The sequence below is a fragment of the Molothrus ater genome, chromosome 1 (genome assembly GCF_012460135.2).
Source record: "Molothrus ater isolate BHLD 08-10-18 breed brown headed cowbird chromosome 1, BPBGC_Mater_1.1, whole genome shotgun sequence".
Taxonomy (NCBI): Eukaryota; Metazoa; Chordata; class Aves; order Passeriformes; family Icteridae; genus Molothrus; species Molothrus ater.
Window position 1 is genome coordinate 8,073,878 of NC_050478.2, and position 13,390 is coordinate 8,087,267.

Consider the following 13,390-nt stretch of genomic DNA (forward strand, 5'->3'; position numbering starts at 1 on the left):
AATTGGCATGTCTGTCCCTTAGCTCCACCTGTGTTATGTGAAGCATTTCAGCTTTAAATTCTTACAATTTGTATGATCTGTTTATTTAGGGATGGTATTTCCCCCTCTATTTGTAATTTCTTGCTCTTCTTCTCACCATGGGTAAAATAACCCAAGAACTAGATAGTTCATTTGACAAATAGTGAAGTGCTATTTTTTCTCCCAAAAGAGGTTTTGATTTGATTCACTGTTTTTCTCTTTTCCTTCTACCCTCAGAGGTTACTCTCTGTTAAGATAATCAAGACAGCTAACCAGAGAGATTGATTCCTAACAGGCATAGCTGACTGGAAATTTAAGCAGCTAACACACACAATCCAGAACAAGTGGTGTGCCTCATCTCTCTACAGCAAAGGGAATTTTGTGGCTGCTCTCAGTATAAGCATTATGAGTTCTCTTATCCATACCTTACAGAAAACGACTTTAGGCTGCTCACAAAGACACCTTCTAGGTAAAAAGCATAATAAAAGACACAATTTTGCTCTACAGGCAGCAGCTGTGGATGACATTTTGCGTGTAGAAATGAAAGCTGTCTGGGTCCCTTATGGTACACTGAGACTTTGAAGTGTCAGTGCCTCAACAAACCCCTCTTGCCCCTCCACATCCTCTGTTCACCCATCTCCATCAAACCTCCAGCTTTACTGTGAGGGTTCCACCTGCAGGAGTGATGGAAGGGGGAACCTGTGGCCATCAGGGTCCCCACCTTGGGTCTGCCCTGATTCTGGCTGGCCTTTGAACAGCTCAGAGGAAATGAGAGTGGGAAGATTGCACAAAGCCAGTTCTGAGCATCCCTCTTGCTGCTGTGCTGTCCTTGCTCCAAGAGCCCCAGTGCAGAGGAAGGGGCAGCCCAGGGACTGTAACTGGGAGGCTGCACCAGGCCCCCAAAAGGCAATAAAGATGTGAAAAATGTGTATCTTATGATTGGCTTTTTGCAAATATTAAAATGAATATTGTATGTGCTGTGTTAGAAAGTTATACTGTATTAATTCTCTTAAGTAGTGTATTAAATATAGTTTTAGGTTATAACAAAATGTTAAAATAGAAACTATGCTATGTAGGATACTTTTTTTTTAAAGAAAGGACTCACACCAAGATAGCAGCCACAAGACACCTAAATCTTTCAGAGAAAGAGAATTTATTGCTCCATTATCAGGAGAAACGAACTTCTTCCTGCCTCACTCAGGACTGGAGACGTCATCAGGATTCAGAGGAAGAAGTTGACACTGCCCAGACAGAATCCTGTGTTTGAATGGAATTTATGCATCATGTATGAGGTGTATGAATATGCAACAGGCTATTGCTTTTAAGGCTTAATCCTCTGTTAACGTGGTCCTTTTTCGGGCTTGTGCTGCCCAGAGAAAGGTACCCAGACATCCATAACTCTTTGTTTCCATTGTCTCATATTGTCCTAATCCAAATTGTCCAAAATTTTTATTACTCTAATTTTATTGCTATTTTTATAACCATTTTATTACCATTAAACTTTAAAACTATTAAAATTTGAAAAACAAGTGATTGGTGTTTTTCACAAAGAGAATTCACTTTGTGCTGAATTACTGCATGCAGCTCTGTTCTGTTTTGAAAGCATGCTCTGCAAAACACTGTGCAAGGCCTTTTGCTTAAAGGCCAGGCAGGGTTTGGCTCTTTTCTCTGGTTTTTGGTGATGTTGGCCTCAAATTACCCTGTTATTCCTGTCTGTAGACCAGTGATGATAATAGCCTCACTTTTTCAAGCAGTTTGAGATTTTCTAACGAGGCACATTTTATACAGGCTTTATTAGAGTTCCTGTTTGTAGGATATTACGATACACAGGGTTGTTGCAATGTGACTTCAGAATATATAATGTAATTATTTGTGCTGAGTATAAATACATTTAAGGCAATGCTATCTGTGCTGGGAGAAAATGACATTATGCTGCTTTGACATTTACCAAAAAAGCCTCCTTTTTCTATATTGCATTTGCTGTGTGTCACTTGTGTTCTGCTACCAAATGAGGGTAATGGATGAAAGAACAAGAAAAGCATTTTTATTTTCTAACAAATTAGAAATTTTGTGTTAATAGGAGCTTTTCCCTTTGAAGCCAGGCTATGTATCAGTTGTCATACAGTTGCTAATCTTTTCCATCATATTCAAAGGAAATTTATGAGGCAGAAGAGTCATTGGGTGCAGAAGACGAAACTTTATTTTTCTTGTGGCAGTAGGATTAAAATATAGAATTATTGTTTATCCTTTGTGGACATGATCAGAGTTGATAATTACAATTACATTGTTTGCCATCCCTGAACTAATTCTTAAGGCTTAGGCAAGTCAGCAGTGGAACTGATATGTTTAGCTTCTTATTGATAAGAAACAGAAATTGCCATTTAAATGCTTGATCTTACCAACACTTGCTGGTGTTTACCTTACTGTTAAAAAAGTCTGCTGAATCCTGGCTGAAAGGCATCTTACAAGTTTGTGGTGTATTTCCAAAGCACAGCTGTGCAGCAGCTTAAACAAGGACATTCACTTTGTGCTGAAGATGAAATCTTATTTTTCTCTTTTTGCAGGGATCCCCAGATTTTGTATCCCCCTGAGGTCAGCAATGCAAAGCTTCAGTATGCTGGTTGGGGTCCAAAAGGGCAACAGCTGGTAAGAGAAAAAACAAGTGTGCAAATGCATCTAGAGACCATGCTGCTATTGCTTGGAAGTAAAGAAAAAGAATTCCTCTTTTGAACAGTTTCTTGAGGCCTGTGTGGTAGCTTCTAGCATTTTTTTATGATTGTTCTATCATGTAATTTATTTACAAAATTCCCAAATATATCCATTCACTGCAAAGTAATCGTGTCCAAAAATGCAGAGAAAGAACACTTCATGAAAGCTTTTTGAGAGGATGCACCTGCTTCTCCCACTGTTGGACACAGGACAGATTATAGGGATAATAGTTTGATTTATTTAGCATCTCATTGCTTCACAAGGGCATCTTCAGACTTGCAAACTTGGCTCTGGAGATATGTTAATATTAGCAGCCCTGTTTGGAGAATGCATCTCTCTAGAACAGAGCTGCCCTGAGTTTGCCCTGTGGTTGTTTGCAAAACAGACAGAATTAGAAGAGGATCCTGGACAGTTTTCAGAGCTGCTTAAAAAAACAACCACACCACTTGTCAGGGATTCATTGTATTTCACAGAGTTGTTCATACTGCAAAAAATCTTAAAATCCCCAGTATTTTACCCCTCAGCCACTGCCATCCTGGATGTGCCCATTTTTCAGAGCATTTATTTCCTGGCCAGATGCCCTGGCTTCATTCCCTGGTGCAAATCCAATATTAAGTTTCTCTATATTCCAAACATTCTCTTTCTACTATAACAAGAAATGAAAAAGTGGCAACTTATTTTTTGATATGGAAGATTTATACCAAGAAATGAGCTTTGAAAACTCATTATAAAAGAAAATCTGGCATGTATCTCCTGTTCCCAGTCCTCTCTTGGGGACTGTTTGTCTGTGTCCTTAACTAGATTGTTTTAAATTCTGTCATTAAAAAAAAATAAAAAATAAAAATATAGGAGTCATCATCATTGCAAGCCTGAAAATCAGATTGGAGAAAACATAAGAGATACAGGAACAGGAAAGTCTTTCCTCCATCAGGAGGCTTTCCTCCTCCTGCTCCATCAGGAAAATTGTGTTTGAGAGTCATTGACCCCAAATCTGATCAGAGAAGGGAGTCAGCAGCCTTTATCTCTGTGCAAAACTGTCTCCTGAGGAGCTCTTTGCCTTCACTGCACACAGCTGGGGGACCTCACACTCCATTTTGCTCCAATCCCCACACCACGTGCAGGGAATACCTTTAGGACCTAGCAAAGAAAGCCAAAACATTTTTCCCATCACTGCTCACTAGCTCTATTTTAAGTCTAACAGAGTTCACAGTATGTAACAAAAACTACATTTTCTAATTAAAGTCTAATATTGAGTGGCATTAGTCACATTCTTCACCCCACAAGTGAATCTTCCTTCCTCAAATAGAGTTTTGTGTGAACTTGTGTGCCCTCAGCACCTGTGGTCCCAGCTCACTGCTCACTCATGCTCATTTTACCAAGCTGAAGGGCTGCACCTGATTCCCACCTTGGAAAGAAAATCTAAGGAGATTTTCTACCAAAACAAAGAAAAATGTTCATACCAAAATAGACAAATTAAATGTATTTCCAACAGGAGAGTATGCACAATCCAGGAGAAGAAAAGTCTTCTTTACAATCAACTTTATTATTTAATGTTGCAGAGGGTGATACCAATTTCCACCATATTTTTTAAGCAATTTACAGTGAAACTGTAATTACAGTGAAATTTACAGTGAAAGCCCTAGGAATTCCTGAAGACATCAAGTTTCATGCATGTTCCTTCTGTGGGGTACATGCTATATATACGGATATTTTTGGTACCTTTAAAAATCCCTATATTTGTTGAATTCCATATGAATCTTGGAAAAATCTTGCCACAGCAAAATTTTTCTGCATACTTATTTTTTCCTTTAGATTTTTTGTCTTTTCTTGTCTTTTTTTTTGTCTTTTTTTTTGTATTTTTTTTTTCGTCTTTTTTTGTCTCTTTTTACTTCAAGATTTGAAAAATTATTGGCCTGTAATTGAGCTCTATTCCCTGTTCTTGCATTTGGAATCAGGGCAGGTGAGTAGCAACCCACTGGTAGTCTAAGCATTATTTTTTCATACTTCTAACATATGTGCCTTTTTGCCCTTTTCTTTGCCAGTCATTGACCTTGAAATAAAATTACAGCTGTAGTTTATAAAATAAACATGCTTTTACAGACATCAATATAGTCTTTTTATATCTAATAATCAACAGAGAATAGCCAGAGGGAAAAAAGAAGCTTTTAAAATTAAAAAAAAAAAAAGTACAAGAAAAATAAATGAGATCTAGAAACACACCATGTTCATGTTCTGTATTTCAGGACTAATTGGGTTACTCAGAATATAATTGCCAGTGAAATTCATGTCACCTTCTTTGGAGATGCAAAGACAGAGGGAAAATTAAAGCCTATTAAAATTTGATAGTGGGAATGTGTTTGCTAAATGTGCACTGAGTGCTGTTGCAGGAGAAGGAGGGAAAATGTGTTGAGTGGGAGGGAAAGGAGTAGCTGGGAACCCCAGATCAGCTCCCCTGGTCCCAGGAGGCTCCTGGGGGTGTTTGAGGGGGGTCCTGCAGCAGCAGGACGACCCCAATTTTGTGTCAGCCCTGGTGCTGCACCCTGGGCACAGGCTCCATCCTGCACCTCCCAGGAAAGCTGGGAGCCAAGGGCAGTGGGGCTTACATCACCTTGAAGATACCCCAATTTTCAGGAAATAAAAAAGCTTTCCCCTTGAAATCTCCTGGTTTGTTCTTTTTTGGCATCCTGAAGGAAAGGCAGGGCAGGAGAGTAAGAGGGCTTGGTTCCAGAATTTTTATTCTCTTTGTAGCTTCTCTTTCATCCTTCCTAGGGGAACTTTGGGTTGCTGAGCCTGACCTCTTTCTCTCTTGCATGTCTATTCATTCAAAAAAGAAATAAATCTGAAAGAGAAGGAGCCTGAATGATCTGCATTCTCTGCAATTAAAAATACAGTGGAATATTCCCAGGAGCGATTTTCTATTTATCTTGCTATATTTTGTCCTTTCTCATTAAATTATATGCCAATTTTTGGATGATTAAGTCCTCAGAGCATGTTTCTTGACTTTTTACTAGCCTGCAGAATGCCACACATGCCAACTGAGCTGTTTAAATAATGGCAGATACTGGATCAGAGAAAATCTGTCAGAAGATCAGAATGCAAAAAAGCTCTCACTTCTGGCATCTCAGAAAAAATGCTCAGCTTTACTCTGATCTCAGCCAAAGTCTTGACAAATTAAGTCTCACAAAGCTGTTGGAAGAATGGGGCCCCTCACCCTGGAGTGTGAGCTCCAGAGTCATTAGAAAGAGAGCCACTAATTTCAATGCAAGAGGGAGCACATTCCCTAATTTTGGCTGTTAATAAAGGGCTCATTCCTCTCATTTGTCCTACAGCATGAGTCATCATTTATGCCTTTCCAGAATAAGTGAAAAACACTGTTCACTTGGAATAGCTGTGTGATGTATTCACTATTTGTGGGTGTAAGTGACTATGCAAAATGCCTATGGGAAAAATCCATCCTTTCCATGGTGCACCTGACAGCCCAAAGCCACACTTAGTATTCCATTTCATCAGCCTACTGGCCTTCAGCATGGTGCTTGGTGGCTTTTTAGTGAACAGACTGTACTATCATCAGTTTGTGTGATATTTTCCAGCAATATGAGACTGTGGGTGGCATGACAGGACTGCAAAAAAGTGTTATTCTATACCTTTGTCCTGTTCTGGGCATGCTTATCTGCACTCCTTGGATTTCTTCTCTTTCTCTGATCATGCCATCTATGACTCAACAGCTACCCACTTCTGATTTTGCCACCAAAAAATAAAAAACCTTCTGTTAATTGATCTTATTGGAATATTTTACCACTTTCATCATGTTCCATCTCATGTTCCAAGGCTCTGCCCACGTGCTGAGAGCTCAGCAATGTTCCTGTGGTACATTTGCCCCAACAGTATCTAAGAAAAGGTTAATGGTGTCTGAGATCCTGAGCTCAGCTTCATGAAACTTCTGTGGCTGATAGGCCTGGACCTGTCTATTTTTCAAGAAAAGTGAGTGTAGTGTGAAGAGGTTTTCTTTGCTGTTTTTCTTGGCAGCACAGACAAAATCAGAGAGTGTTTCAGGAGGGCTTCAGTGCTTCAGGGACTGTCCAGTGCCTCTCTTGAACTGAGGTGCTCAAGGAATCCAATAAACCCAAAGCTTTCAGGAGGCTTTTATCTAAGTCATCCCAAAATGAGCACATCCAGGTTCAAAGTATTTGCATTAAGGACAAGCTAGGAATATCCAAGGGCCCTGCTGCCACAAGGGAGGAGGAGGAAGCAGGAGGCCTGCTCTAACAAAATGCAGTGAATATTTGTCTGCATTGACAGCACTAAATACAGTTCACAGGAGCTATTAAACTCCAATATCAAAAGCAGAAGCACTTCTGCTGTGCTGCTATTTTCTTTTTTTTTTTTTCAAAATCAGAATCTGTAACCATCCTGACAGATATGAATGGTAATGGTGACACATCAGATGCTGGGGGAAGCAGTTGTGCACAACTTCAGAGGCAGCAGTTATAATTCTAAAAAATCTCTCTCATAGATCATAGTATTTATTCTTCTACAAAGAGAAATATTTCTTTTAAAGTTCTCCTGACTAGTCAGTCTATTATTGTTTACACAGTTTCTTTAAGTACAAAAAACATCCAGAAAGCAGATGGGGGTTGCTGGAATTTTTGCATGTCCTTTCATTTACTGCAGCCCCACAGAAGGGTCAAAACAAGTTTTTCCTGCATTCATAGGCAATAAGCCTTTTTCAGTGTCAACTCTTTTTGGAGCAGGAACCATCTCTTTTTCTTGTAGATTGTGCTGCAATCAAGTTTATAATTGGTTCTAAGGTAACAGAAGTTAAGTTTCACAGCAGGTGCAGAAGATGCAATAAGAAATCTCTGTTTCAGGGAAATGCAAATGCCAGGGGAAAAATGGAGTGATTCTTTCAGCCTCTCCCATGTTAGGGGTTTGCAGGTGCCTTCAAACAGTGAATGCTGATGCTGGTAAACAGCTTAGTGTCATAAATATTAAAAAGTACAATACAATTAAATGAACCATTGGATTTTTTTAATATATAAAATACTTGAATGATAGATCCTGCTGCATGACCACAACCTACCCATTTTCCTTTATCATTTTTTTAATGCTGTAGTACAATGTTTTTCCAACTTGGATATCTAGATGCAAAAAAAAAAGCTGGTTAAGTGATGACACCTGGAACTAAACTGGAGTGACTCCTCTAATTAGGAGTTTTTTCCCTGCCTGAATTTGTGCCTGTCATGCCAGCTTAGTTCCAGGCAGAAGGGCTGCACAGATATCAAGGGAAGAGGACCATTTCCACAGGAGGCACTGAATCATCTGCTGTTGTTCCTATTCCAGCAGGGCTTTTAAACTGCTCTGTGTATAATTGCTGTAGGTCTACTTGTCTCTACCATTCTTTCATAGATTTTTGCATCATTATTTTCAAGCTGTTGTTCCCTCACCTTTTCTTTTTTGCAATGACATATGAATCAATATTTAGCTCTGTTGTACTGTATGTAATTATTCTGGCTTGCTTATCTTGCTAGTTGCAAAAAACACAAAGACTTCTGCCCTGTCTCCCTCTCCCCCCAACCCCAAAGTCTATTTAAGCCCTACTTAAGCATAGTGAGGGGTATTCAGGCAGATTTTAACATGCTCCCTACATTCTGGAAAAGCAAGAATTTCAGAATAATAATGTGCCATCCATCTCCTCATCCCCTTCTCGAGCATCAGAATACGATTTTTTTTGGAAAATTTAATTTATATATATTGCATATACACTGAGCACCTGGACAGGTTGCTCCTTTCCCCTCTCCCCTCACTTTATTCAAATAATTCCACTGGAAAAGTCTTGTATTTAGGTTTTGTTTTGTTTTGTTTGTTGGGGTTTTATTCCTTTGATGCTCTCTCTTTGTTTACAGTGGCAGCACTGTCCTATTTTTAACTTTTCACATCCTTGTCATTCCTTTGTCACCCCTGGGCTTGGTGTTGGGTCCTTGTGCCCTAAAGGGAGGCTTTGGCACAGTCAGTGTTATGTTCTTTGCTGAGAAATGGTCACATCTCTTCTCCTCCCAGCATCCTTGCTACTGCATCTTCATCAGGTGGCAAAAGAGCAGGATATTCAGAATAACTGCAGGTGCTGCAATAAAATGTTACTGAAGGAATATGTAGGTAATTTTATTTAAAATAGGATGTTGCTCTTTTTGTGGCCATGAAATATTTCAGAGGACAAAATGAAATTTGCTATTTGCCATAGAATTTTGCCACTAAATCAGAAAGTAATTGCCCTTCCACCCAAGTGCGACACATAGGATGATGCAGGCATTTCCCCTGGGGCTGAGACACTGCCACAGGCTTCCTCTGTGATTTCTTATATGTCACTTTGTTTTCTGGTGAAGTTACAGCAATAGATTCCTACTTTTAAATGGATTTACAGAATTGATGCATTAAATGTCACTGACATTCACAGTCTGCATTAAGGAAACTGAGTGTGTTCTCACAAGAAATGCAAATATCCATGGATTTGCTAGCTTAGAGGAACTCACCATCCTGTTCCTCTACAAGGAAAGTGCTGAGTTCTCTTCCTTTATATGTTACCACATTTCCTCACCTGCTACTGTACAATATTCCTAGCAGGAAAACACTCCAGCACTGGGTCAGTACCACTGGAAGTTATTCCCTCCCTTTACAGAAATTTCTTGAATTTCAATGGAGATTTATGGATATTGAACCACTCTTTTTTATTAGGGGCAGTTTTCATTTCAGAGATCTGACTGCCAAAAGCATATTCTTGTCTGTACACAAGTGTTCCTGACACCTTACCAATCAGTGGTAGGTGGAGGATGTCCTTTGGAATACGTGCTTATGAAAAGTGCTGTTCTTGAAAACTGCAGTGAAAATATTGACCTTTTCTTTTAGATAGCTGCCATGAAAATGTTGACCTTGTCCTTTAGGCAGCAGCAGTCACTGCTGAGAGTGTGGGGAAGTCACAGACATTGGGATGCCACAGGCAGGACTGGACCCAAGGAGGGTCCCAGCTTGGCTTGTGGCGCTGGTCTCTCCTTCCCCAGGAGCTGCCATTTCCCAGAGAGATGAGGAAACTTCATGGAAAATTCTGTTAGCTGTCCTCCTCACCTGCTGGAATAGGTGTTGAGTGCTTCTACAACCAAGCTTCTAATTAAAGAGCAATATTGCAGCGGCCAGCTCACTGTCCAAGGTCAGATGTGCACCTGGAGGAATCCTAAATGCCAATTGCCAGTTTCTTTATGCTGACACAAATAATCTTTGTGCTCTTCTTCGTCAGGTGTTCTCTCTATAACACAATAAAGTATTTTAAATGGAACACTGTATCATCTCACATTAAATAATCTAATTTATAGTCATGCCCTACATAACCATCAGAGATATTAGTTTATAGAATACACGATAATCCATCAAGCAGAACTTAAAAGCAGAAGCAGAGTTCCATACTAAATGGTACATTTACTATTACATTCTTTTATATAACAAGGCAGTTATAAATTAAAATAACCCCATTAGAATACAGAGCAATGAAATACAAACAGACATGGCTCTTTCTCTTTGTTGAGGTGAAACAAACCCTCCTTTCTTCCCTGAAGAACAGAAAATAGGACAGCACATTTTTCTTGAAACAGACATTTTCATATCTCCAGAATTGTGATAGCTGTTTATTTGGCTGTACTTTGGCAGATTCTAGGTGTGATTAGAATCCATGCATGTTGTGGTCTAACCTGATCACAGAATACAAATGGAAATGCACAGCATCTGTAACAATGCAATGTCAAAAATAAAAAAAAAAATCTTGTAGAAAATGGAGAAGAATATTAATGCACTGAAGGACTTAAACTGAGAGAATCAAGAAGAAAAAAAAATCACTTCTGTACCCAGTTCAAAAGGAAAAATTTTGGGAACGTGTCTCCATATCATAGAAATCTGCCATTACTTCTATAGTCCATTAAGTGGGACTTTATCCTGAGTATTAATTTTGACAATTTGGGATTGTCTAAAGGCATTTAAACCCACAAGATCTTAAAAACTCTTCTGATTTCCTAAGAGAGAATGCAAGTGGGATACTTCCAAGCAAGTTTCTGAGTAGGCCAAAATCTGCTCTCCTAAATTCCAGGGCTTTATTCTTTTTTTTTGCCATATTTCCTCTTGTGGTCCTGAACTTCACCACCTCATGGTGTGTGCAGCATTAGCTACTCCCAGCTTTCACCTTGCCCTGAAATTTCTCAGGTTTGAAAGTGTGAGGTCCAGCAGAAGATCTCCACCAGCTCCTTCATCACCTGTGTCAGGACAAATGCCCTCCATGGACCTCCTAGGTTATTGTGCTTGTTTTTTTGACCCTTAACCAAAGGTTAAGGTTCCCCATGAGGATCAGGGTACTTGAATGTGAGCCTTCTACCATTTATATGAAGAAAGGCACATCTCCTTCCTCCTGACCAGAAAGCTGGGATCAGGTGCTCCCACTGCTCCTTTCCTTCCTCCACCCATACCCACGTCCCACAAGGAGATCACCTCCCCCAGCCCCAGCAGAAGTCACCTCCAGACCTGGAGAGCCACATCCTCTCTGGGGAACCCTTAAGACTCTGCTCTAGAGCTCTGGACACTCTTCACAGAGACAGGAAATGTTTCTTTATTTGAGGACATGAAAGAATGTTTTTTCCATTCTCTCTGACATTTCTGTCACTTTGTTGATCGCATGTGATGAAAGCAAAATTAAGTTCCTAATGTTTATTTTGCAAGTTATATTGGCAGTTTCCAAGCTATGTGCCTAAAATCAGGAGATTTTCATGATTTACTAGAGGTGACTCTTCTACACTTGCTTTTCCAAATATGCAGTCAAGGCCACTGAAGGCAGGAGATTTTTTATTTGACTTTTGCAGTGGCCCTGTTCATTTCCTTTGCACAAACAGCTGCATTTTCTTTTCACTGCACTGATTTCTGTGCAGCCAAGCTCTTATACCACTGGAATCAGATGTTTTCAGGTCTTCCATCCCCAGTGATGAGTCATGAGTATTGATTTTGACGTGTTCATGCATCAGCATGATTCTTATATGCATCAATCTTCACTTCTGTATTCTCTGCCTGTAGTGATCTCCTGTTTTTTGAGCTTCTCTGTCCTGAAATCTTCCCTGCAGAATTATTTTAAACAGGTGTAGTCCTCCCCTTGATGTAAACATTACCTTTGCCTATGTCTGGGCAAGGTAAATTTGAATTAAACTAAGCTTTATCTCTTTGTGGCATACCTTCAGAAACTCCTATGTCTTCTAAATCCCTGATGTCTTAAGGAGTCAGCTTCTTACTTTGAATTAAAACAGATAAATGGTCTGGTATGAAAAACTGCAACTGTAGCCTTTTCTGTCAATTATTTATTAAGATGTGATTCTCTGCAATGTTCTGATTGTGTGGAAGAGTTTAATTGTGTAATCATTGGTCTTAATAATGACATTTTCATTTTGTGAAGAAAAAAAGTTGATTTAAAATTCTTTATCTCACTCCTCTGTCACAATTGTATTCTGTCTCTTTCCTAAGTTATGAACATGAACCAATTGAAGGAGAGAATGAAAATATTTTGAAGTTTTTTGTCTTGTATCTTTTTTATCACCTGCTATCAAACTGTTTTTAAATGGCAAGAAGAAAAACCTAATTAAAATACTAGATCTTATTATGCAAGCTCACTGGTGAGGAGCAGTTTATGGCTTTATTACCCTTTTTAAAGAACTGATAAGAGCTGGAGTAATCCCATCATATGCATTAGGAAAAACACTAATGACAGAATACATTAATGACAGCTATTTGAACATCAAAGTTTGCATTTTATGAGGCTCAAAAGAAGAAATTGGCAGAGTATTCATTAAATAATGCATAATCAATCAGCAACAAGCTTTAGAACTGATTTTTAATTGATCACACATTTTTCTGCTGAAGTTGATGTAAGAGCAGTAACTGCAAAATGCCAAGACCTTTCTGGTACAATGCTTGTCACACTTCCTTGAGATCACAAAATGAAAACACAATTATTGTTTCTGCTTCAAGATGCTACATGGATGAGCACAGGCCCAGGCTGATTCTGGGTGGTACAGACAGGATTTAACTCAAACAAACAGCAGGGAATCTCTCTCTTTGCAGGTTTTCATCCCCACTGTCCTCAGCTTCCATGTTTCCTATGGCAGCATAGAAACAAAACCAGCTAAGAAGGGATATCTCCAAAATATTTGGATGGAATTAGAGAGTACTAGAAATCATGTAGAAAAGGGAAGGTCTTTCTGTTTGTGCATTTCCAGGAAGGGTTTGATCACAATCCAAACACCTTGTGTCCATGGTCTGACATTTCCAAACCACATTTACGAGCTGTGGCTCTGTTACAGACCTCAGCCAGCTACTTAGCATATAAATAAGGACATAATACTTTTCCACTTCCTGAACATATTGGTAAGATAAATCTGTGTATTTTCCAGAGGCATTCTGATCAATGTGATGAATAACCCCATATAAATACATAGACAGTTGATATACAGTTCAGCACAAAACATTCCTATCACCGAATCCCAAAAGAAAATGGACAGTAGTCAGACTGTTCTAGGGCAGTGTCTTATGATGAAAAGTTTTTTAAAAATTCCTTGATTAGAGGGACTTTAAATGCCCTTGTGGGATTATT

At 39.2% G+C, this 13,390-nt stretch overlaps 1 protein-coding gene across 1 annotated transcript in view; it reads left to right on the plus strand.

The window, feature by feature from the left end:
- DPP6 (dipeptidyl peptidase like 6) overlaps positions 1-13,390 on the plus strand; it is a 417,816-nt gene that overhangs the window by 310,973 nt on the left and 93,453 nt on the right. Inside the window, 1 exon segment of the mRNA XM_036398554.2 lies at positions 2,583-2,664. Within this exon segment, the coding sequence (XP_036254447.1) occupies positions 2,583-2,664 (82 nt within the window).